Source organism: Protobothrops mucrosquamatus, unplaced genomic scaffold (genome assembly GCF_001527695.2).
Source record: "Protobothrops mucrosquamatus isolate PMUCROS unplaced genomic scaffold, P.Mucros_1.0 scaffold1225, whole genome shotgun sequence".
Classification (NCBI taxonomy): Eukaryota; Metazoa; Chordata; class Lepidosauria; order Squamata; family Viperidae; genus Protobothrops; species Protobothrops mucrosquamatus.
Genome location: NW_015387433.1, coordinates 61,041 through 82,733, shown reverse-complemented (window position 1 = coordinate 82,733; position 21,693 = coordinate 61,041). Strand labels below are relative to the sequence as shown.

Here is a 21,693-nt window from a genome sequence, read left to right as displayed (position 1 = left end):
GATAGATAGATAGATAGATAGATAGATAGATAGATAGGATTAGATAGATAGATAGATAGATAGATAGATAGATAGATAGATAGATAGATAGATAGATAGATAGATAGATAGATAGATAGATAGATAGATATGATCAGTGGTGGGATTCAAATAGGTGAACAACCGGTTCTCTGTGTGGATGCCGCTTCTGTAAGTCCATTCTGGGCCTGGGCAACAAAAAATTAGCTACCGGTTCTGCCGAAGTGATGCAAACCGGCTGAATCCCACCACTGGTCCAAATTTAAATCACGTGACCCTGGGGATGCTGCAGTGTGTAAGTGTGAAATACGGTCCTAAGTCACTTTTTTCAGTGCCGTTGTAATTTTGAACGGTCCCTAAATGAGCTGTTGTTAAATTGAGGGCTAACCATATATCTTGTGCTAGCCAGTATCCCACTTTAATGCATGAGGAGGTATATGTTGAATCTCCTGATCAGCCCTTCTTTAGAAATGGCATAGGGGCAGCAATCCTACTATTTGCAAATGGGACCGTTTATAATAGTGTAAACCATACTATTTACATAGAAAACTGCGGCTGCCTTACGGTCAACACCACAGTATCCTTGAGAATTGAGAAGCACCAGAACATGAACAAATATTTTTCTGAAGCTCTTTAGCAGCTTCTCCGAGCTGCTTGTTGACTTTCTCCCTTGATAAACACAGTTCTCATCAGAAAGATAGTCTACGTGTCTAGCCAGCGGTGTGGTCTTGACCACATATTTTAATTTTAGATCGGTGTGCTGTGTCAGCCTTGCAACACTGTGTTGGTGGTAGAAAACAACCCCCCAGACATCTTAATAGAAATGGAGAAAGTTTTTCTCCCTCTCTTACAAAACTTGAACCTGGATCAGAGGTCCAAGAAAGAATTGGAGGAAAGAAGATGATGAATGCTGCCGTGAGGTTTTTTTTTAAATTAATTTATAATATAAAATACAAAAATACAAAAGAAAATTGTAGGAAAATAGGGGAGGGAGAAGGGAAGCGAAAAGTGAAGGGAAAGGGGGGGAGAATGAAAAGGTATTGACTTCTGATTCCCTTTGGTGCAGCAAAATAAGATAATAGCATCAAACTTCAACTTTTTACTTTTATGTAATAGTATAAACTAGCCACTTCTAGAACCACAAACTTATCTAATCGTTAAAACCCACAATCAAAGTTTCATTTTTTTCTTTCTCAAGCACAAAGTCCAGAAGTGGTTTCCAAGTAGAAACATAAATAACTGTGTTTTTTTTCCTTGATAATGCAGCCCTGAGTTTTGACAGGAAAGTGAAGATACAAATCAGTTTTCAAAAAAAATGATGGCTAATAAAACAACCTGGAAACCTCACTCTCAGGAGGGTACCCAAATAATGCTTGTTTGTTGAAATGTCTAATGCCTGACAGGTCCTTCTTGGGCTATCTTGTGGGCTTCCAGAAGACCAGTGTAGGAGACAGGATGCTGAATTAGGTGGACCTCTGGATTAAGCCAACAAAGGTTGTTTGTGCCACTCTCTAAATCAGCGTTTCTCAACCTCAACAACTTTAAAAAGTATGGGCTTCAACACCCTACGTCATTCCAGTCCACCAAACCTCTTGAAGTTGCTGAAATTAAGAAACCTTGACCTCAGTGACTGAAGACGATTTGGCTTCAAAAAGATTTTGAAAGGGGGCTGGAAATACTCTGCCCTTTTTCAGAGGAAAGGAAAATTCTCCCAAAGAACCTTTCCAGGAATGAAAATACTTCCCTTTTCCACAACAGGTCAATGTTTTCTTTATCTCCTTCTGGGCTTGGTTGCGCCAGCCATCAGTGACTCTTAGACTCCTGGCAGTCAGCAAATCTTGACCACAATTCTTCAGAAAGAGCCTTCTAAGCTCATCCATTCCAGCTCTGACTAACTTTTGGCTGACTGTCAGGTTGGAAGGAAAAAGCCTGCGTTCTCCCTTCAAGGGCATTGTTGTTTTTCCATTTTCCGAATGAGTAATGGTGCCCACCAAGGGAAACCATCCAGCTCCTTCACATTCACCCAAGAAAGCATGGGTGGTCACAAGGCGTGGGGGCAACCGTAGTAATAAAGCCAAGGCTAAAAATGTCCAGAAGTTTATTTGTGTCCTACAGAGAAAGTTCTGGCTTTGTGTAGCATACATTCTACAAAAAGGGGATGGGGTGGCCTAGCAGTTAAGACGCGGGGCTTATCAGCCGGATGGTTGGCAGTTTGAGACCTGAGCGCCGTGCGATGGGGTGAGCTCCCGTTTCCTTGCTCCAGCTCCTGCTCATCTAGCAGCTTGAAAGCATGCAAATGCAAGTAGACAAATAGGTACCACTCCCGTGGGAAGGTAACAGTGTTCCATGCGCCTTTGGTGTATAGCCATGCCGGCCACACAACCCCGGAAAATGTCTTCAGACAACGCTGGCTCTCTCGGCCAAGAAACGGAGATATGCACACCCCCTGGAGCCAGGCATGACCAGACAGGGGAAACTTTTACCCTTTACCTTTTTAAAATTGGATCATGTTGAGATACCTGGTTCTTGGCTGCGATGAGTGCTAATTGTGGTTTTTTTCCCAACAAAACATCGTTAAGCAAGGCTTACAAAAGTGTGTGAATCTGCATAAGGACATTGAGATAGAGGTCTAAGTTAACCTTTCCTCTCTCTCTCTCTCTCTCTCTCTCTCTCTCTCTCTCTCTCTCTCTCTCTCTCTCTCTCTCTCTCTCTCTCTCCCTGCTTTAGTCCTTAAAGTACTTTTTTCCTAGTATTTTCCTTCAAGCGTGGCTTGTTCTCCACTCATCGTGGTTTCCCTTTGCTCAGTGCAGATGCCGTTCTTTCTCGTCCCCCATCAGCTCTTCTTCTCCTTGGTCTTTTCGAGCAGGTGCATTAGGGAGGCAACCACAACGGTTCCCGGCTTTAAATTTTTAAAGATCACTAACGGAAGGTCTGAGCAAGTGGTGGAGAGCACCAGTAAATGCAGGGCTGAATTTGGCAGTGATTTGAATTTTGGGTTTGTGTGTGTGTGCATGCATTTAAAATAAAGTTATTGTGTCCCTCTGGAAACTGTGACATTGCCTCATGGCTTCCTGGACACATCTAGGCAGGGATTTTTTTTAGGAACAATGCAGGCATGGTTGATCTTTTGTTCCTCAAATATCTTTTTTTTTTAAACCTCCCAGTCTAATAAACAATCCTTGGCTGTTCTGGTTCCTTCTCTCCCTTCTCCCTTCTCTCTTTTCCTTCTCCTTCTCCTTCTCCTTCTCCCTTCTCCTTCTCCTTCTCCCTTCCTTCTCCCTCCTCATCCTTCTCCTCTCCCTTCTCCCTTCTCTTGCTTCTCACTTCTCCTTCTCCATTCTCCTTCTTCACTTTCTCTTCTCCTTCTCCTCCACCTTCTCCCTCCTCCTCCTCCTCCTATCCTCCTTCTCTCCTCCTTCCCCTTCTCCTTTGTTGAAGGCCTCCCCTGTCCTCTGATTCAACTGAACAATGGTCTCACGGGCAGTTGCAACTGGGCATCAGGTATCAAACATCTTGGGGTGCTAAACAGCTCACAAAGAGCGTCTCATAGACGATCTGCAAAATTGATGACTAGACCAGACAAGACAAGGGAACACGGGAAAATGAGAAATCGTTCCTTGCAGTTGCCTTTCTCAGCTCAGAAGATACTCCTGGTCCATTTCACTTGTGGTTTTGTTGATAACTGGCATATGTGGGCTCCAAGCCAGACCTATCCCTGGGCATGAATTGATGCTCTGTTGAGGGACAATGTTTTGAAAGGCGCGTGGAAGGGCTGTGGTGTAAACATGCTGAACTGAAGGAATGTGCTGTGCTTGATTAAAATATGATGGCTTTTGCTAAACTTGTCCAGGTCAAAGGTCAGGATTCTTGACCGGCTGTCTTAGATCAGAGTTGGCAGACTCTGGAGAAGTCTGGGTGACCCTCGGATTTATTTATTTTTTATTTTTTTAAAAGCAGTGACTGAACGTGATTATGGGGAACTGGGCAGAGCTGGCTGTTTTAGGAAAGGAAACCGATGTCTGGAATGCACCCGAGAGGGCAAGAATAATAAAAGCTTTGTAAGCATTCTTTCTTCGACAAGCCCTGGCTTTCTGCTTTGCTGAACAGGGAGGTTTTGACTAGCTGACGCTGTGTGTTCTTTAGCCTTTGGCTTTTGTGTAGATCAGGATGCTGGGAAATGTGCCTCTGGCACGTGGCAAACACTTCATGCCTCAGGTGTGGGTGTGTTTCATGACATCCCCTCCTTCAGCAGCTGGACGGTCAGCCCGACATCACCCCAAACTGCAGAGCAAAGCAGAAAGCTGTGCTTTGCAAACATTGCGCCTTCGTTTGTACGAGCCAGAGACAGCCACAGCAGTGGAGACATAACTGGTTGTCCTCAACTTATAACCATTTCAACCAATCAGAATAGAGCTGGGAGGGACCTTGGAGGTCTTCTAGTCTGCTTGAGACCCTATACCAGTGGTGGCGAACCTATGGCACGGGTGCCAGAGGCGGCACTCAGAGCCCTCTCTATGGGCACGCGCGCCGTCGCCCCAGTCCTAGGCCTTCAGCTGGGTTTTATAAAACCTTTTCGCTTTAGGCCTCCGCCGCCGTGTGCAAAAAAAAAAAAGTTCAATCAATCAGTCAATTTCAACTTCTCGTGGGAAAAAAAAGATCTTGCAAAGTTGGAATTGATTGATTGAACTTTTTAGTCCCACCCAGTCTACCGTTACCACCACAGCCACGCCCACCCAATGGGCCACACCCACCCAATGGACCATGCCCACCCAATGGGCCACACCCACCCAATGGGCCACGCCCACCTGGCACCCGACGATGCATAAGTGGGTTTTGGGTTGCAGTTTGGGCACTCGGCCTCTAAAAGGTTCGCCATCACTGCCCTATATATTCTTAAAAGCCTCCAATGATGAAGCACCCACAACTTCTGAAGGCAAGCCTGTTCCACTGACTAATTAAACACCTGGTTGGACAGAAGATAGAATTTAGTAGCATGAATTATATACTTAAGCACCTGTCACTCAAGGCACCCGGGGATTTTTGGATTATGGAGGTTGAAAATGATCCTCAGGTCAAAACACTAATTTCGGCAGCTCACCCTAAGCCAACTTCAAACCCCAAGAAGATTGAGGAATTTGGGTCAGGGGGCACAAAATATGCCCTACAAGGACAGACGTCAATTTTAGGAGTAAATCTCAGCGTATTTCGTTCCTGAGCATCAGCCAGGTAGAACTGCAGCTGATCCACCTATGGCAGACTGCGACCAAGTCTTGCAAAGATATTGTGTTCTTCGTTTAGATCTTTGCCACACTCCCAAGGAGAGCATCCAAGGATTATATCTCCTGGTCTCCTGAAGATGCTCTTTTGTGTTGCAGTTCAGCTTCCTTCAGCCCCAAGGTTTGAAGGAAACCATCTTTTTTTCCCCCCTGGCTGGGGGCTGTGGGTAAGAGAAGGCAGCACCTGCTTTGAAAAGGAGATCCCCCCTCCTGGTTGCTGGCATTTCTATCCTCTTGTCAACAAAGCATCTGTCCGATGCCAGCTGCCCCAAGGTTGTTTGTTGATCTGCTTGAAGCAGAAGACCTCAGAGGCCTTGAGGCACCCAGGTTGAGAGATTACCTTCCACCTTGGATGGTTACACAGAGGATTCCCTGCTTCAGTCATCACGGCTGACTCAGAAGGCCCAAGAGAAGACTTTGTTTTTGTCCCTTGAGATCATGACACAATACCTCCAAAAAAAAAAGAGAGAGAGAGAGTCGAAAGCCAGATTATTTAGCAAATGAGATGTTGTGATGCCTCCACTGCATCTCTGATTCCCCAGTCAATCAGCAACCTATATTTTAGATGCCTGACTTCTTATCTCATCCTGTTGCCAAACTGGATGGACAAAGTGAGAGTAGGAGAGGCTATCCCAGCCTGATTATCTACCGTTTCATCTGGGCGCCTCCTTGTGAGAAGGCTTTGGTGGAAGTCCACCTGCCCCACCTGTTGACTGCAGGTGGGCCACACAGCCTCGCTGCTCTCCTCCCCCTGGGCTCAGGTCGAGCTGAATGAAAGAGAGCAACCATAGCCAAAATCAAACAGGGCAGAGGGACATGTCTAAACTCAGGCAGCGGGGGCTGAGAAGCGGGAACAAAGAAAAGCTTGTTTCCTTCCCTCCCACAGATGTGATTCGGGGTCATCTGTAGCAACCAAACCAGGCTGGGCGATCGAAGGTCAGCAGATGTTTACAAGGGAGCCGTATTGTTATCTAACTCCTTGTTAGTTCCCTCTGCTAGTGGCGTGGTTAGGTGTGGTTGTTGGCTTTAAATCCAGTTCTCTTTCTCTGTGTGTGCATGCATGTGTGTAGGTTGGCTTTTCCCAGAGAGCTGGATCAAGGAGAAGAAAACAAAAAACACCGTGGGAAATGTGGGAAATGGTATTCCATCCTTGAGTAAATGGCTTTGTCCGTCCTCTCTCTCTTTTTCCACTCCTTTTCTCTCCCTCACTTCCCTCCTCACAATCTGTACAATTCCTGAGCATTGTGTGGAGGGGAGAGGTAGCGAAGCAACGGAGGAGGATTTATGATTGATCTGAACAATTAAGGTGGATTCTGCAGATGGAACCTGCTCTCTGCAATCTAGGGGAGCAATTCACAATCCAAGATCAGAAGACGAAGCAGCTTGGGGGTAGCATTAGACTCCGAGCAGTGTTTCTCAACCTTGACAATTTTAAGGCATGTGGACTTCAACTCCCAGAATTCCACAGCCAGCATTGCTGGCTGTGGAATTCTGGGAGTTGAAGTCCACATGCCTTAAAATTGTCAAGGTTGAGAAACACTGCCTGAGAGGAAGTGAGAAAGAAAGAGGCAAGGCAGACTGCTTGCTAATTTGATGCGGGAAGCTTTCCTAGGTCATGTTCTCATGTCAACAGTTTGGAAATGCCTCACATGGCAGAGGGACCAAAGGAAGGCGTGGGTGTATCATTGATTCACGTGTGCTGATTGTATCTATTTATTTTTTTTGAGGAGGTGCCTTCAGATCAGGGTTCACTCTCAACAACTGGCTGGAGAAGTCCCAGTAATTTTCTTGGCCAGATTTTAGTTTGCCGTTGCCTCCTGCCTAGGGCTGAGAGGGTGTGACTGGCCCAAGATTACCCAGCTAACGTGGTGTCTAGAACTCACCGTCTCCTGGTTTCTGTCCTGATGCCTTCAATACTACACCACCAGCCTAGTGGTTAAAGTGCTGGCCTAAAAACCAGGAGATGGGGAGTTCTAATCCTGCCTTTGACATAAAAGCCAGCTGGGTGACTTTGGATCAATCACCAGGAGATGGGGAGTTCTAGTCTTGCCTTAGGCATGAAAGCCAGCTGGCTGGCTTTGGCCCAATCACCAGGAGACGGGAAGTTCTAGTTCTGCCTTAGGCATGAAAGCTGACTGGGTGACTTTGGACCAATCACCAGGAATCTGTGAGTTCTAGTTCCACCTTAGGAATGAAAGCCAGCTGGGTGATTTTGGGCCAATCACCAGGAGACGGTGAGCTCTAGTCCTTTCTTAGCCACGAAAACTGACTGGGTGACTTTGGCCCAATCCCTCTCTCTCAGCTGAACCCACCTCACAGGGTTGTCGTTATGGGGAAAATAGGAGGAGGAAGAAGCATTAGGTACGTTTGCCTCTTTGAATTGCTTATAAGGTAATAAAAGTGAGATTAAAAATCCAATGAATAAAACAAAGAAATATCCAGAACCGGGATGTTTGAAATATAGAAGCAGTCCTGTGAAATCAACCCCTTCACAATGGAAAAACAGAAGGGGGGGGGATTCCATAGTCTGCTGGGTGTATATATTATTTATACAGGACAGTGTGAATTGGTCAAGAAAGAGACTGTTGATTTAAAGCTCCTGGAAAAAACCAGACGTTCCTGAGTCACAGATCAGTCTGAGTGTTTCTATCATCACCTTTGAGTTTCCTTTGCATGAAATGGTTCAATACTTTCCTCAATCTGGGCTCAGTCCTGAATTTGCCCCCTTTCCCCCCCTCTTTCATAGGTGGGAAAAAGTTCCAGTTTAATACCACAGAGAAACACATCACCCTCTACCACGCAAAGGGCTCTTCTTCCGTGTTCGTAGGAGCAGAAAACAAGCTTTACATTTATAATTTGGAGGACTCCACCAGCCACGTGGTAAGGAGACTGGGAAAGGGATGGCGAAGTTGATCATCCAAGTGTTAAGTTTTAGAGTTGCAAAGTTCTCTGATCCAGACTTCCCAAGAGGTGCTGGATTCTGGAAAACACTTCTTATCCCTTGACAATTATGAGTGACTTCCTTTTTTCCCCATCTCTGAATCATCTCTTCCCCTGGGATTGGTTTAGAAAAAACGGCAAGGTGTTGGTAGCTAATTGCACTGCTGCAGCAACAAGAGATGAGTTGTTATGTTTACAACCAGGGTGGAAAGTTTTAGTACCTGCAGAAAGCTGTTGCAGAATGGAGTGCACCCCTTCGGTAGACCTGCTAGCCAGAACAGAACAGAATGACAGAGTTGGAAGGGACCTAGGAGATCTTCTAATCAAGAGGTCCCCAACCTTTGGGGCACCAGGGACACCGGTTCTGTGGAGAAAGGTTTTTCCACGGACTGGAGAGTGCGTAGTTTTGTGTGCTGCCTGCATCCCATGGATGGGGCTTTGCTGGTTTGTGCGGACCGGTTGCTGGCATGCCACAGACCAGTACCGGTCCATGGACCAGGGGTTGGGGGCCCCTGTTCTAATCCAAGCAGGAGACCCTATCCCATTCCAGACAAATGGTTGTCCAATCTCTTCTTAAAAACCTCCAGTGTTGGAACACCCACAACTTCTGGAGGCAAGCCGTTCCTCTGATTAATTGTCCTCACTGTCAGGAGATTTCTTCTTAGTTCTGGGTTGCTTCTCTCCTTGATTTATTTATTTATTTATTTATTTAACAGAATTTATATGCCGCCCTTCTCCCCATGGGACTCAGGGCGGCTCACAGCATATTAAAACATCATACAAAAAATTTCCCCTACTAAAAAACCAATTAAAACCCAAATATTGGTAGCTGTGGCTCTTTAAAATCGTTAAAAATTGTCCCTATTTCATTGTTTCTTGTCTTATTTCTTCCCCATTTCTCTTTTGTACAGGAACGTTTTGATATATCCACGTCCCTGTGTGAAAATCCCGTAAGTCTGGATAAATAGTTCCTTCCTCCCTCCCTCCCTCCTTTCTTTCCTTCTTTCTTTCCTTCCTTCCTTCCTTCCTCCCTCCCTCCCTTCTTTCCTTCCTTCCTTCTTTCCTTCCTTCCTTCCTTCCTCCCTCCCTCCCTCCTTTCTTTCCTTCTTTCCTTCCTTCCTTCCTCCCTCCCTCCCTTCTTTCCTTCTTTCCTTCCTTCCTTCTTTCCTTCCCTCCTCCCTCCCTCCCTCCTTTCTTTCCTTCTTTCCTTCCCTCCATTCCTCCTCTTCCTCCTCCTCCTCCTCCTTCTTTTTCTTCACCTTCATCTTTTCTTCATTTCTTTTCCAGGAGGACGCCACCAATTATCTCACCTTCATCGAGAAGTACCAGGACAAGGTGTTGATTTGTGGCACCAACGCCTGCAGGCCAACCTGCTGGAACTGGGTAGGGCCCATGGTTGCCTCTTCTTCCCTTTTGTGTGACCTTTGTGGAAAGTTGGCAAAATGAGACTTGAGGATATCATCTTTGACCTTCTTTTCTGTCCTCTGCAGGTCGATGGGAAGAAAGAGCTAGGGATCGGTGCCCAGAGCTTAGCTCCTTTTGGCCTTGATAAAAATTCCCTCGTCCTCATCGATGGTAAGTCTGATGAAATCAAAGCTCATCGTTAGGAATCCACCAGTGAACGTCTCCAGATCATTTGTTCTGAAGCCACCTTTCTTCCAAATTCACTGTAGAGTTAGTTTTACAATCTCCATGATGTTAGAAAAGATCTTGGGGTGGCTTTGGGATCCCCTTTTAATTTTTGTAAGTATTTAAATACCCAAATATGATGTCTTCTATATCAGGGCTTTTCAACCAATGATACGGGTACCACCTGTGGTATATTGGCACCTGGCAGGTAGTACGCGAACATCCTAGAAAAGTGGTAGCAGGGGAGGGGAATGAGCTGAACCGGTGGCAGCACCGCACAAGCCTGAGCGAGAGACAGCTGGAGCTGCAGGGCTATCAGGGCTCAGCGGAAGCGCCAGGATCAGCGCCAGGCTCCAGCTGGAGCTCTGCGCTGATCCTGGCGCTTCTGCTGAGCCCAGAAGAAGCGCCGATCAGCTGGAATGTTGCAGCATCTCCAGGGTCTTGTGATTTACATTCAGATGCTTGACAACTGATTCATATTTATGATGGTCACAGTGTCCCAGGGTCATGTGAAGTGACCAAAACCTGCTGCAACCACCCAGCAGAAGGGGGGAATAAAAACCAAACCCCACCCCACCCCCGCTGCCAATCCCCAATAGAAATGCTCACAACAATGGAAACCTTGGACAGGAGGAAGAGTGCCGCTGGGCGGGCTGGCAGGTGTCTTGCTCGGCTGTGGCTTGGGGGGCACTTTTTTCAGTGCCATTTTGTAACTTCAAACAGTCACTAAGTGAACTGTTGTAAATCGAGGACTACCTGTACTTTATCACTTTTTTCCTTTTTTTTTTTTTTTTTTTTTTTTTTTGGTCATCAAATTTTTGACACCTTGCTAGGTGTCAAAAATCATATCCTAAAAGTGGTACAATGGGTGAAAAAGCTGAAAAGCCCTGATCTATATCTTCCTTATTTCTGGATTCCAAGTTCCCTCTTGAAGGGTGCGTCCTTCTGTTGGGAAGTCTCGTTGTAGACATTTCTCGTTGCACAATCCCCGTGATGGAATCCCCAGGGGAAATTACATATCTTCCTTGTGAGAACTCTTTTGGGAATCGGTTGGGTGAGAAATTCTTTCAGTTTCTTCCTCATCTTCTTTCTTTTCTTACAGGCAATGACATCTATTCGACTATCCGGAAATACCAATCCAATGGACGGATCCCTCGTTTCCGGCGGGTCCGTGGAGCCGCTGAACTTTACACCAGTGACACAGTCATGAAGAGTAAGTGTTGCAGTTTTGGAAGAGACAATTGAGCCACAGTGTTGTGCTTTGTAACCCTGGCAAAAAAATCTGACAGGGTTATAGTGCCTGGCAAGGAGGATTAAGGCAACATGTGCAGTTAGTTCCTGCTTTGTGTATTGTGAGAACATGGCTTGCATTGAGGGCTAGCTGGAAAGCAGAATGGCTAGTAAAAAAAAAACCAGTTGGCTCAGCCAGTTGATCAAGTCCTCAGAAGCTCCTTTTCAAGGAGGTTGAAGACCACCATTTCAATTTTCCCATGATGCTCTGCATTGGAAGATCATGGGGCATTGTGGGGGCCTTCTGAAAATAGGTGTCCCCAACTACCCAGAACTGGTGCAGATCAATGTTGCTGCGACCATAACTCTTCAGAGAGTGGCTTTGCCAAGGATGCCTCCAATCTCAAAAGGGATTTATCTTCTCTTCTCTGGGGGAAATTGGATGCCCCCCCCATTCGCAAGACTCGGTTCTCTCAAGGGCAGAAAGACCAGGGGTTCCCCAGCCCCCACCAAGTAGAAATTGAGCTTTGGACTTATGGAGGAAGACTTAAAACAAACACAACTCTTGCCCCAAGGAGTTAGAAGGGAACAAGAAAGAGCCATCCAGGTGTCTGCTGTGTAATTAACGTCATGGAGGATGAGTTCTTGGAAATCTCTGGGGATGAGCCTCAGATGATTCAAGGTTCCTTCCCTCGGTCCCTCTGGTGGACTTTTCCATTCCCAGCTCAGGGGCCTTTCCAAACAGCACAAAAGGGACTGGCTGGGCTTCCCTCGCTGCAGGGAGTTGACGTTCCTCTAGTTACGAACTTGGCCTTTAAGCCTTGATGTAACAGAGTCCAAAGGACACCTTCCACACACAGAAGGGAGGGGTGGCCAAGCTCGGAGAAGGCCTTGGATTTCAGAAGTGCTAAACTGTCTTCACGGATGGAAAAACACTTATCTCTTGCCTAAACCTTCAAGGATGGTTGGACCTAGGACGTAATTGGGAGATTCAGGGAAGGCTTAGCAGATAGTGAAAACTGAGCTTGTTTGATGTGTTGGTGTTGTTGGATCCTGATGATTAAATCAACTTGTTTTCTTTGCACAACTTAGTAAGCCCCAAAGCTTACTTAACCCTAACTGAGCTTGCTGTGTGAATCTAATACACCAGAGGTCCCCAACCTTTTGGGCACCAGGGACCAGTTCTGTGGAGAAAGGTTTTTCCACGGACTACAGGGTGCATGGTTTTGTGTTGCTTGTTTTGCTTGTTTGTGCGGACCGGTTGTTGGCATGCTGAGGCCCACAGACCGGGGGTTGGGGACTCCTGTAATACACCTGAACGGTTTTCCCCTTAATCTGGTGAAATGCGTTGCATGACCATTAAAACGGTTGAGAGTAACCAGGCATGGGGTGTTTTGTGAAGGTTCTGAGCTGAAAGATCTGCCCAGGCTCACTGCTTTCTTTCTAATCTCACCGCCTCCACCTTTTCCCTCCTGCCAGATCCACAGTTTGTGAAGATTGCACCAATCAAGCAAGAAGAGGCCTACAACGACAAGATCTACTTCTTCTTCCGAGAGGACAACCCTAACTGGCCAAATAATCCTCTGGCCCCAAGGAAGATCTCCAGGGTGGCTCAAGTGTGCAAGGTCAAGAATGGGTTTTGAGAAGACTCTTGGGATACTTTGCTATGTTGGTAGCTTAGTTTTGGTGGGAACCAGTCCCTCCATGTCTGTCCAACAATCCTGGGTGAACGATGACAAGCATATTATGATGCAAACAATTTGGCTCTTCTACTTGCATCAGACATCACAATATGTAGAAGTCATTCAGTGGTATACCACTGCATCAATGGTGCAATAATGCTAGGCTGCACCAGGCATTGTGACCTCCTGGTGGCTTGTTATGGGCTCTGCAGCAGCCAATGGGGTCTATGGCTTAGAACCAAAGTTGAATCCAGTCATGGTGGCTTCTTCAATCAATGATGTCAGAAGCAAAGAATCAGGGCCATACATAAAAGATTTATTCAAGGTTATGCACAAGAATCTGGTCAACTAAAGTTCAGCACAAAAATGGTGCCAGATCAGGGTCAATGGAATTTAGGAGGGGCTGGACTTGGAGCGCTTGTGGGAACGCAATGATCCTAAGCTGATGACATGCTTAACTCCTCCCTTCTAGCTTTGTTTACTCTTCACTTACAAATGATCACTTAGCAGAATACACGAACCAAATTGGGTCTTCTCATTCCCCTGGAAGATTTTATATGTGAATTTAGATTTGTGCAAAAGGAATGGGAATGAGGGTGAAATGAGATGCTGTCCATCCAAACTATCTCTGATTACTTTTTGACTTTGAACTATAAATGGCTTCCGCAAAGATCACATTTAATTCTCTGTTTTCAAAAAAAGATTAGAAGGGCCACCCAAAGCTCAGGAGAGCTTTTTTTGCTGCTCTCCTAATAAACTCTTTCTTCCCTTCTGTCTGCAGGGTGACAAAGGGGGCAATGGGTCCTTTTCAGCAGCCAAGTGGACAACTCTCCTGAAGGCCACATTGCTCTGTGTGGACTCAGCCACTAAACGAAACTTTGAGTGGCTTCAAGACGTCTTTATCGTTGAATCGGACCAATGGTTTCAGACAAAGATCTACGGGCTTTTCCTCAATGAGTGGTGAGTCTTTTGCTCCTTGGCCATAAATCACCACCAAGGGACTTTGGGTTGACTTTCATCATGGAAGTGGAGAACCTTCTTCCCATGCAGGAACTTTTCTTCCTTCTTCCCCATTTTATCCTGGTGGCATGGAATTAGACTATGGCAAGGGCCTCACTTTTATTGGAAAAAAAAAAAGAGTTCCCATTGATGGAAGGCTGGTTCCTTGTGTCTCCTTTCCACAGGGGTTACTCGGCAGTCTGCGTCTATTCCGTTAGTGACATCAGCGAACACTTCAGAACGTCTCCCCTGAAAAACTACAGTGGAAAAAGTCCTGCTGTGAAGCCAGGACAGGTAAAAAGCAATGATGAACATTGGGTGGAAAAGTGATCCTTCCAATATGTAGTCAATTTGGAGACTATGTGATAACTCAGAGAGGATGAGCTATAATAGCAATAGCAATAGCACTTAGACTTATATACCGCTTCACGCTGCTTTACAGCCCTCTCTAAGCGTTTTACAGAGTCAGCCTATTGCCCCCAACAATCTGGATCCTCACTGTACCAACCTTGGAAGGCTGAGTCAGTCAGAATCGAACTCCTGGAAGTTGGCAGGGAAGGAAGGAAGGAAGGGAGGGAGGGAGGGAGGGAGGGCAATAGCACTTAGACTTATATCCCGCTTCACACTGCTTTACAGCCCCCTCTAAATGGTTTACAGAGTCAGCCTATTTGCCCCCAACAATCTGGGTCCTCATTTTACCCACCTTGGAAGGATGGAAGGCTGAGTCAACCTTGAGCTGGTCAGGATCGAACTGCTGGCAGTTGGCAGAATTAACCTGCAATACTGCATTTTAGCCACTGTGCCACTACGGCACTTAATGACTAAATCATAATGACTAAAAGCATAGGACAATTTTCTCAATCCCATCTTCTTCTACTCCTTTTTACTGCAGATGCAGAAGTGTATGCCAGAAATATAAAATCACTAATGAGTTTACTTGGGTTGGGTTGATGTTATGGTTTCAGCTTCTCCGTATTTAATTTCATTTGTTCTTAGTCTTTTACATGTGTGTATATCATTTACAAGAAATCAACAAAGCATTTGTTTAAAAACGCATTGCAGGCCATGCTCTGTCTATCCAGTCCAAATTACCAGGGAATTTTAGCTTCAAAAAAGGAACATTGTACAAGTGTTCCTTTTCATTTTTTCTCTCACTAGTCACACATGAAACATGTAGGAGCAGTTCTTTTCTGAACACTTGTCTACTCCAGTTGAAAGCACATTTCCATCCATGTCACACTGGAGCAAACTGGGGTTCCATCCATCCATCCATCCATCCATCCATCATCTCTTTCTTTCTCTGAACCCTCCACTATTCACCCATCCATCTGTCCATCCATCTTTCCATCCTAGTTCTGTCTCTCTATTCATCCATCCACCTAGTTCTGTCTCTCTATTCATCCATCTCTCTCTGTCTCTTTCTTTTTATCATCTTTTTATCTCTCTTTCTTTTACCATCCATCCATTCGCCCATCCACCTCTCTCTTTCTCCAACCCTTCATCATTCAACCATTTCTCTACCTATCCCTACATCCCACCTTTTTCTCTCTAGACTCCCTCCCTCCCTCCCTTTCTTCCTTTCTTCCTTCTTTCCTCTCTTCTCTCCCTTGTCTCTCCTTCCTTGGAAGGAAGGAAGGAATCACCCATTTCTTTCCTGCCCTGTCTCTATTCTACTTTCCTATCTATACCATCTGCCTACCTATCCAATCCTTGGTGCCTTTTCTGACATATTTGACTGTGCTCCCATCCACCCTATCTGTGACAGGTTTGTGAAAAGAATGGACATGTCTGCAGTATTAGCTGTTGAGTATCCCCACTGCTTTAGTCATTCTGAAAACAGGACTCCAGTCCTCACGGCTTGCAAACCTGCAGATCGATTAAGCTTTTAGTAAATCAAAAGCCCAAAGAGCATATAATGTTGGGTCTCTATGGAACTCTTCCTCTATTCATCTCATTATTATCAGCTCTGTGGCTTTCTTGACAGTGTCTAGAAGGAAATGAAAAGACTCCACCTGAGACTTTCAAAGTGATCGACAGCTATCCAGAGTTGGCCGCCCAAATGAACGGGAAAATTGTCTTCTACAGCAAACATCACTACCAGCAACTCGGCGTCCACCAGGTTGAGGCAGCAAATAATGAGATCTACAATGTTCTGTATTTAGCCACAGGTAAGCCACAAAGCCATCCATAATGTGCCTACTAGTTGTAGAAGTGGTGCGTGAAAGTTTTGGTAGGAAGGCTCTGTGGCTGTACGAGAGATCTTCTCAACTCAACATAAAGGCATTTGGGGTGTTTGTGTGTGTGTGTCTTCTTCTACAAACAGTATAAAACTTTGGCTCAGCTGCTCTCCCCCTTGTTTTGTAGCCAGACTCCTGAAACCTGCCCTCTTGAACTTAGCAAGTGCTGGGCCCTATAGCTCTCTCTGGAATACCTCTCTCTTGCTTTGACCCAGATAAAGATTAGATTGCAACAGCCGAGGATGTAGCCATGAATCAGAGTTGGAGAAATGGGTAGTAGGAATTCTCTGACGTTGGCTTTTCATTTGCATTCTCCCTTCAGTAGCCTTCTCGGTGCTGTGATCTTGGAAAAGGGAGATTTGATGTCAGGTTGCACATTGAACAGTCACCTGTCCTGCCAGCTTTGGGTGTGATGGGCTACACCAGGAGTAGGCAACCTTGGCTCTTTTATGACTCGTGGACTTCAACTCCCAGAATTCCTGAGCCAGCCATGCTGAGGAGAAATGGAGAGGTTTCCAAGCTGAGCCATGCTGGCTCAGGAATTCTGGGAGTTGAAGTCCACGAGTCATAAAAGAACCAAGGTTGCCTACCCCTGGCACTGTTGAGTGTTGTTGCTTTCTGTGTGACTGGCCTGCCTGTATCGGGTTTGTGTCACCGTGACTGGCCTGCCTGTATCGGGTTTGTGTCACCGTGATGAGGTGCTCTCTCTTGCTTATGGGGTGGTGGTGGTGGTTAAGAATTGTGTGATCAAATGAGAAATTGTGGCCATCTGCTCCACTTTCATCTTTCTTGGAAGCTTCTGGCTATTTCTCGAATGAGAACTCTTATGGAGAATTCTTAGAACCCAAATGTTTGATTGCTGGGATAAGGCCATAATATGGGAATTGGTCAAGGATGGAAGAGCAGGAGGAAAAAGTCCTTTCTAAAGAGTTATATCAGGGGTGTCAAACTGCCGGCGCACGGGCCAGACACTTCATCCCAAAACCGCGCCCACCCCATTGCCGGCAATGGAGAAAAAGCTCCGATACGTCGCGCGACATCACGTGACGTCGCGAGTTTGACATGCCTGGGTTATAAAGTCAAATGTACTCAAATCCATCAAAGTGGAGAACGTCCCCTTGCCTCTCTGGTCCACTTGAGTCTTGTCATCCATTCTTTTGGATTGACAAAATGTTAATTTTGTTGTTTTCTCAAACTATAAAATACAAAGAGAAAATTCTAGCAAGTAATAGAAAACTAGAAGAAAGGAAAGGGAAAAGAAAAAAGGCACCAACTTCCAACTCTCTTTAGCACAGGAGAAGATTACCACATGACAGTCACAACTTTTTACTTTTACACAACAATGTGTGCAAACCCTCTCTACAACAATAAACCTGTCTAATTAGCAAAAGCAAAAGCAAAATTTCATTTTTCTTTTTCATTGCAAGCACAAAATCCGGAAGCAGTTTCAAAAACAGAAACAGGATTAGATGTATTCTCTTTTTTGGACAAAAGAATCAGTTTGACCATCTCTGCTTCTCTTTACTGTGGGGAATAATATATACCTTTATTGTCTCATGAATCTTTATCCTAATTCATATTAAGGGAATCCTTTATATGATTTCGTGGGGGGTTTTTCCTCACCATTCATGTCCCTGTCTTCATCTTGCTAATCCCTCTTTCTCCTCATCCCACATACAGACAAAGGAAGCATCCATAAGGTGGTCGTCTTGCCAAAAGGACCCATGAATATTCTGGAAATCCAGCCTTTCCAATCCCAGGCGGGCATCCTTGCCATGATTTTAGACCATTCAAGGGTAAGAAAGACTTCACAGCATGGAGACTTAATCACAATGAGTAGTCAGCACATGAGTGTCCAGCTGTTGTTGGACTCTGGTTTCCAGCTTCTTTATCATTGGTCCTTCTGGCCAGGATGTCAAGTTTTGGTTTCATGACCTCGGGATGGCTGCCCATTTTCCACAGCTGGTTGACTATCTCTTGATGGGTCAAGAAAGCTCATTTCAATGGCTCCTTTGTTTTATTGTGCAGAATGAATTAATTGTGGCTTCGGCCAACGAGGTGGTGCAGCTTCCCATGGCCTCTTGTGGGGCATATCAGAACAACTGTGGGAGCTGTGTGCTGTCCAGAGACCCCTACTGTGGATGGATCAACGAGGAATGTACTTCTATTTATGAGCAGGAAAATGGGTAGGTTACATAATTTATATAATTGGTTTGATGGCGACATGGCACGTCTGAGATCACCAGAGCTTCTTAAACCAGACAAGCTTTTCTAAAACATAAGTGCAATGTCACTTTCTCAGTTGGGTGTATACATGCAACTGTGGTCCATTAAGTCAGGTAATGATCTTATGGGCTATATTCCCACATGCTAAGCTTGGTTAGTGTTGACCTTTTTTGAATGGCTTCTCTCTTGCATGAACCCAACCAAGTTGATTGCTACTGAACTAGTTTATTGTACAAACCTAGAAAAGTGGTTAATTTAGCAACCCAGTAAAAATGTGTAAAAATGGGGCCTCCGAATAAGGCAATGAAATTTTCTTCATTGATTATGAATCTTCAGCTATTTTTTTTTTGACCAGCTAAACAAATGTAAACAATCATGTAACTACTGTATATCTTTTATGGAGATGCAACAGGCTGACCCTTTGATGGCCTAATTCAGGGATAGTCAACCTTGGCTCTTTTATGACTCGTGGACTTCAACTCCCAGAATTCCTGAGCCAGCTTAGCTGGCTCAGGAATTCTGGGAGTTGAAGTCCACGAGTCATAAAAGAGCCAAGGTTGACTACCCCTGGCCTAATTTATGAAGGAATATGATGTTTAACTTGATTTTTCTTTTTCTTTTTAGAACCTTATTGCAGTCTCTAAGCCATGATGTCCCTCGGAACATTTGTCCTACTTCAAACAACTTGACCTCCGAAGGTAATATTCACAAAAAAAAACTTGAGTGTACTTAAGAAGAAGGCGGCAGCAGATGTTTCCTGCAAAATCTGTGAAAATACATTTTAAAAAGCCCACAAGAAATTAGGAAAAGGAAGAAGTTAGAGGGGGGTAAATGAGGTTTTGTTAGAAAGAATGGCCCCCGCACAAAGTGTTGAAGTCTCAGTGGATTGCAAGAAAAAAAAAGTTTGTGATTTTAGAATGAACAGAAAGAATAATTAACTGAGCTGCTCTTCTGAAAGTTGATGGAGGCTTATAAAAATCGCCACATTCAGTTTCATTTGTTTGTTCAGTTTGGTAACTGCCTCAAACTTTGGTGAAGTGAAACAAATTAGGAATCACACAACCCTGAAATAATCAGTTAAAAATATACAGAAATGTGAAAGTACACATGTCCAGAATTAGCATCTTCTATAACAGAGGTCCCCAACCTTTTGGGCACCAGGGACCAGTTCCATGGAGAGAGGTTTTTCCACAGACCGGAGGGTGTGTGGTTTTGTGTGCTGCCTGCATCCCATGGATGGGGCTTTGCTTGTTTGTGCAGACCGGTTGTTGGCATGCCACGGACCGGTACTGGTCCACGGATGGGGGGTTGGGGACCCCTGTTCTATAATATGGAGGAAACCACAGAGAAGGCCAGCCATGAACCTTGGACAGGGAAGGGATTCTTAGCCAGTTTTCCCAAGAAGACCAGACCAATAAACAATTTTAATTTGTTGGGTTTGGCGACAAATATGAAAAGAGGCCCTCTAATGAGGCTGGCTTGACAATAGATGTGGAGCAGAAAATCTCTTCGCAACCTGAAAAAAAGACTTCATGGGAACTACCACAAGACTCTAGCCTGAGGGCTTTGAAAGATGTTGAGACTCTAGAATAGGGGTGTCAAAACTGGTGGTCGGTGGGCCGGATGTGTCATGCACAGGCCATGCCCACTCCTGGATCAACACCCCGGGTCAACACCCCAGCTTTGCAAAGGCAAAAAAATGTCACGACACCTCACGATACCTCATGTGACGTGATTTTGATACCCGTGCTCTAGAAAGAGTGCAGAGAAGAGCAGCAAAGATAAATAGGGGGCTGGAGGCTAAAACATGTGAGGAACGGTTGCAGGAATTGGGTATGGCCAGTCTAGAGAAAAGAAGGATTAGGGGTGACATGATAGCAGTGTTCCAGTATTTGAGGGGATGTCACAAAGAAGAGGGGGCTCAACTTATGTTCCAAAGCACCAGAAGGCAGGACAAGAAACAATGGATGGCAAAGTAATCAAGGAGAGAAGCAACCTGGAATTAAGGAGAAACTTCCTAACAGTGAGGACAATTAACCAGTAGAACAGTTTGCCACCAGAAGTTGTGGGTGCTCCATCACTGGAGGTTTTTTAAGAAGAGACTGGACAGCCACTTGTCTGGAATGGTACAGGGTCTCCTGCTTGAGCACGGGGTTGGACTAGAAGACCTCCAAGGTCCCTTCCAGCTCTGTTTTTCTGGTTGTTTAAAAGGAGATGAGAAATAGTCACAAAAGGAGACAGAGATGCCCGCAGACAGGGTGGTGACTCGAAAGGAAAAAAGAGAAAGGAAGGAAGAGGGGTCCTTTGTCGTCGTCGGGTAGGAGTTTCTTACAGTTACACTGAGATGTAAGGGCGATAAAGAACTGAACGAGAGTTCTTAGAGTAATACGATTAATGTGGACCAAGGTATTACTGGCCGGTCAACGTGTGACGTCAAGACCTGTGGCAGACTGCCTTTATTTCATTGACAATATGACCGACCAGCTCTATGGCAAGTATTCCTGCGTATCTAGAGAAGACTGGTTCTATCAGACAGTCCTAACTGAATACCTGGAGAATCCCTCTAAGGACCCAGAGAACAAGGTTGCAAGATCAGTGGGACTTGCCTCTGCGCCATCTTTATCATTCTGGCTGGGCATACTGCACATGATAGGCATAGTCTTGATCATCCAATAAAGCCTGATCTTCTGTGGACTTTCACACCCTGTCCCTACTTGGCCGGATATTCAGGAGCATTTCTGCTGAAGACATCTCACCATGTCTTCAGCTGAGGATCAAAGGTCAGTGCAGATGTTCTTCAAAGCAACATCTCCTTGATCTTCTTGACATCTGGTTGGAGGCAAGGGAGAAGAAGAAGAGACTCCGGAGAAGGAAAAGGATTGATATCCTCAGAGTCACTTGTTGAGATGAGTGGTTCTGTAAATTGGACAATTAGCATCATAGGTAAATGTATCAGGCAAGAAGAACATGGAAACCCTGTGGTGGCCTTGATTAATCTAACCTCAGAAATGAAGATGAGTTGCCTAGAAGCAGATTAGGATTTACAAGGTCTATTTGCACAGGATCTCTGCCAGAAGACTGGCTGGTGGCTTTTCAACTCCTTCCCATCCGTCTATTTGTAGAACAAGCTTGATTCTATGTTTGTGCAGGGATCCACTTTGAGAAAATGGCATTTTCAATTCTCCACCACCTTCGTTGGTGTTACTGCTGCTTATTAAAAGAAAATAGCGAGTGCCAGCTAAAGCTGCCCAGGTCTATAGGCCATAAACTTTTGGAAAAAATACCTTTTTGTATTTCCGAATTGTTGCAGAATATTTATTTATTGTATTTTCTCTTTGTGGAAGAGAAAGCTTCCAATTCTTTGCTTTGTAAACATTTGTCCCTGACCTATATTGTGTGTTTCTCCCAATTCAGTTGCATCCTGTTTCTTTAAACAATTGTGGTCTGTTTGTTGTT

General features: G+C 45.2%; 1 protein-coding gene across 1 annotated transcript in view; it reads left to right on the top strand.

Moving 5' to 3' along the window:
• SEMA7A (semaphorin 7A (John Milton Hagen blood group)) overlaps positions 1-21,090 on the top strand; it is a 42,663-nt gene extending 21,573 nt beyond the window's left edge. The window contains exons 3-15 of the mRNA XM_015820969.1: positions 8,041-8,174; positions 9,146-9,184; positions 9,522-9,617; positions 9,725-9,809; positions 10,966-11,076; positions 12,573-12,718; positions 13,557-13,735; positions 13,960-14,068; positions 15,759-15,942; positions 17,692-17,807; positions 18,040-18,197; positions 18,862-18,935; positions 20,687-21,090. Of these exons, the coding sequence (XP_015676455.1) occupies positions 8,041-8,174; positions 9,146-9,184; positions 9,522-9,617; positions 9,725-9,809; positions 10,966-11,076; positions 12,573-12,718; positions 13,557-13,735; positions 13,960-14,068; positions 15,759-15,942; positions 17,692-17,807; positions 18,040-18,197; positions 18,862-18,935; positions 20,687-20,913 (1,658 nt within the window). The 3' untranslated portion in view covers positions 20,914-21,090. The remainder of the gene's footprint in view (positions 1-8,040; positions 8,175-9,145; positions 9,185-9,521; positions 9,618-9,724; positions 9,810-10,965; positions 11,077-12,572; positions 12,719-13,556; positions 13,736-13,959; positions 14,069-15,758; positions 15,943-17,691; positions 17,808-18,039; positions 18,198-18,861; positions 18,936-20,686) is intronic.
• The last annotated feature ends 603 nt before the right edge of the window (positions 21,091-21,693 follow it).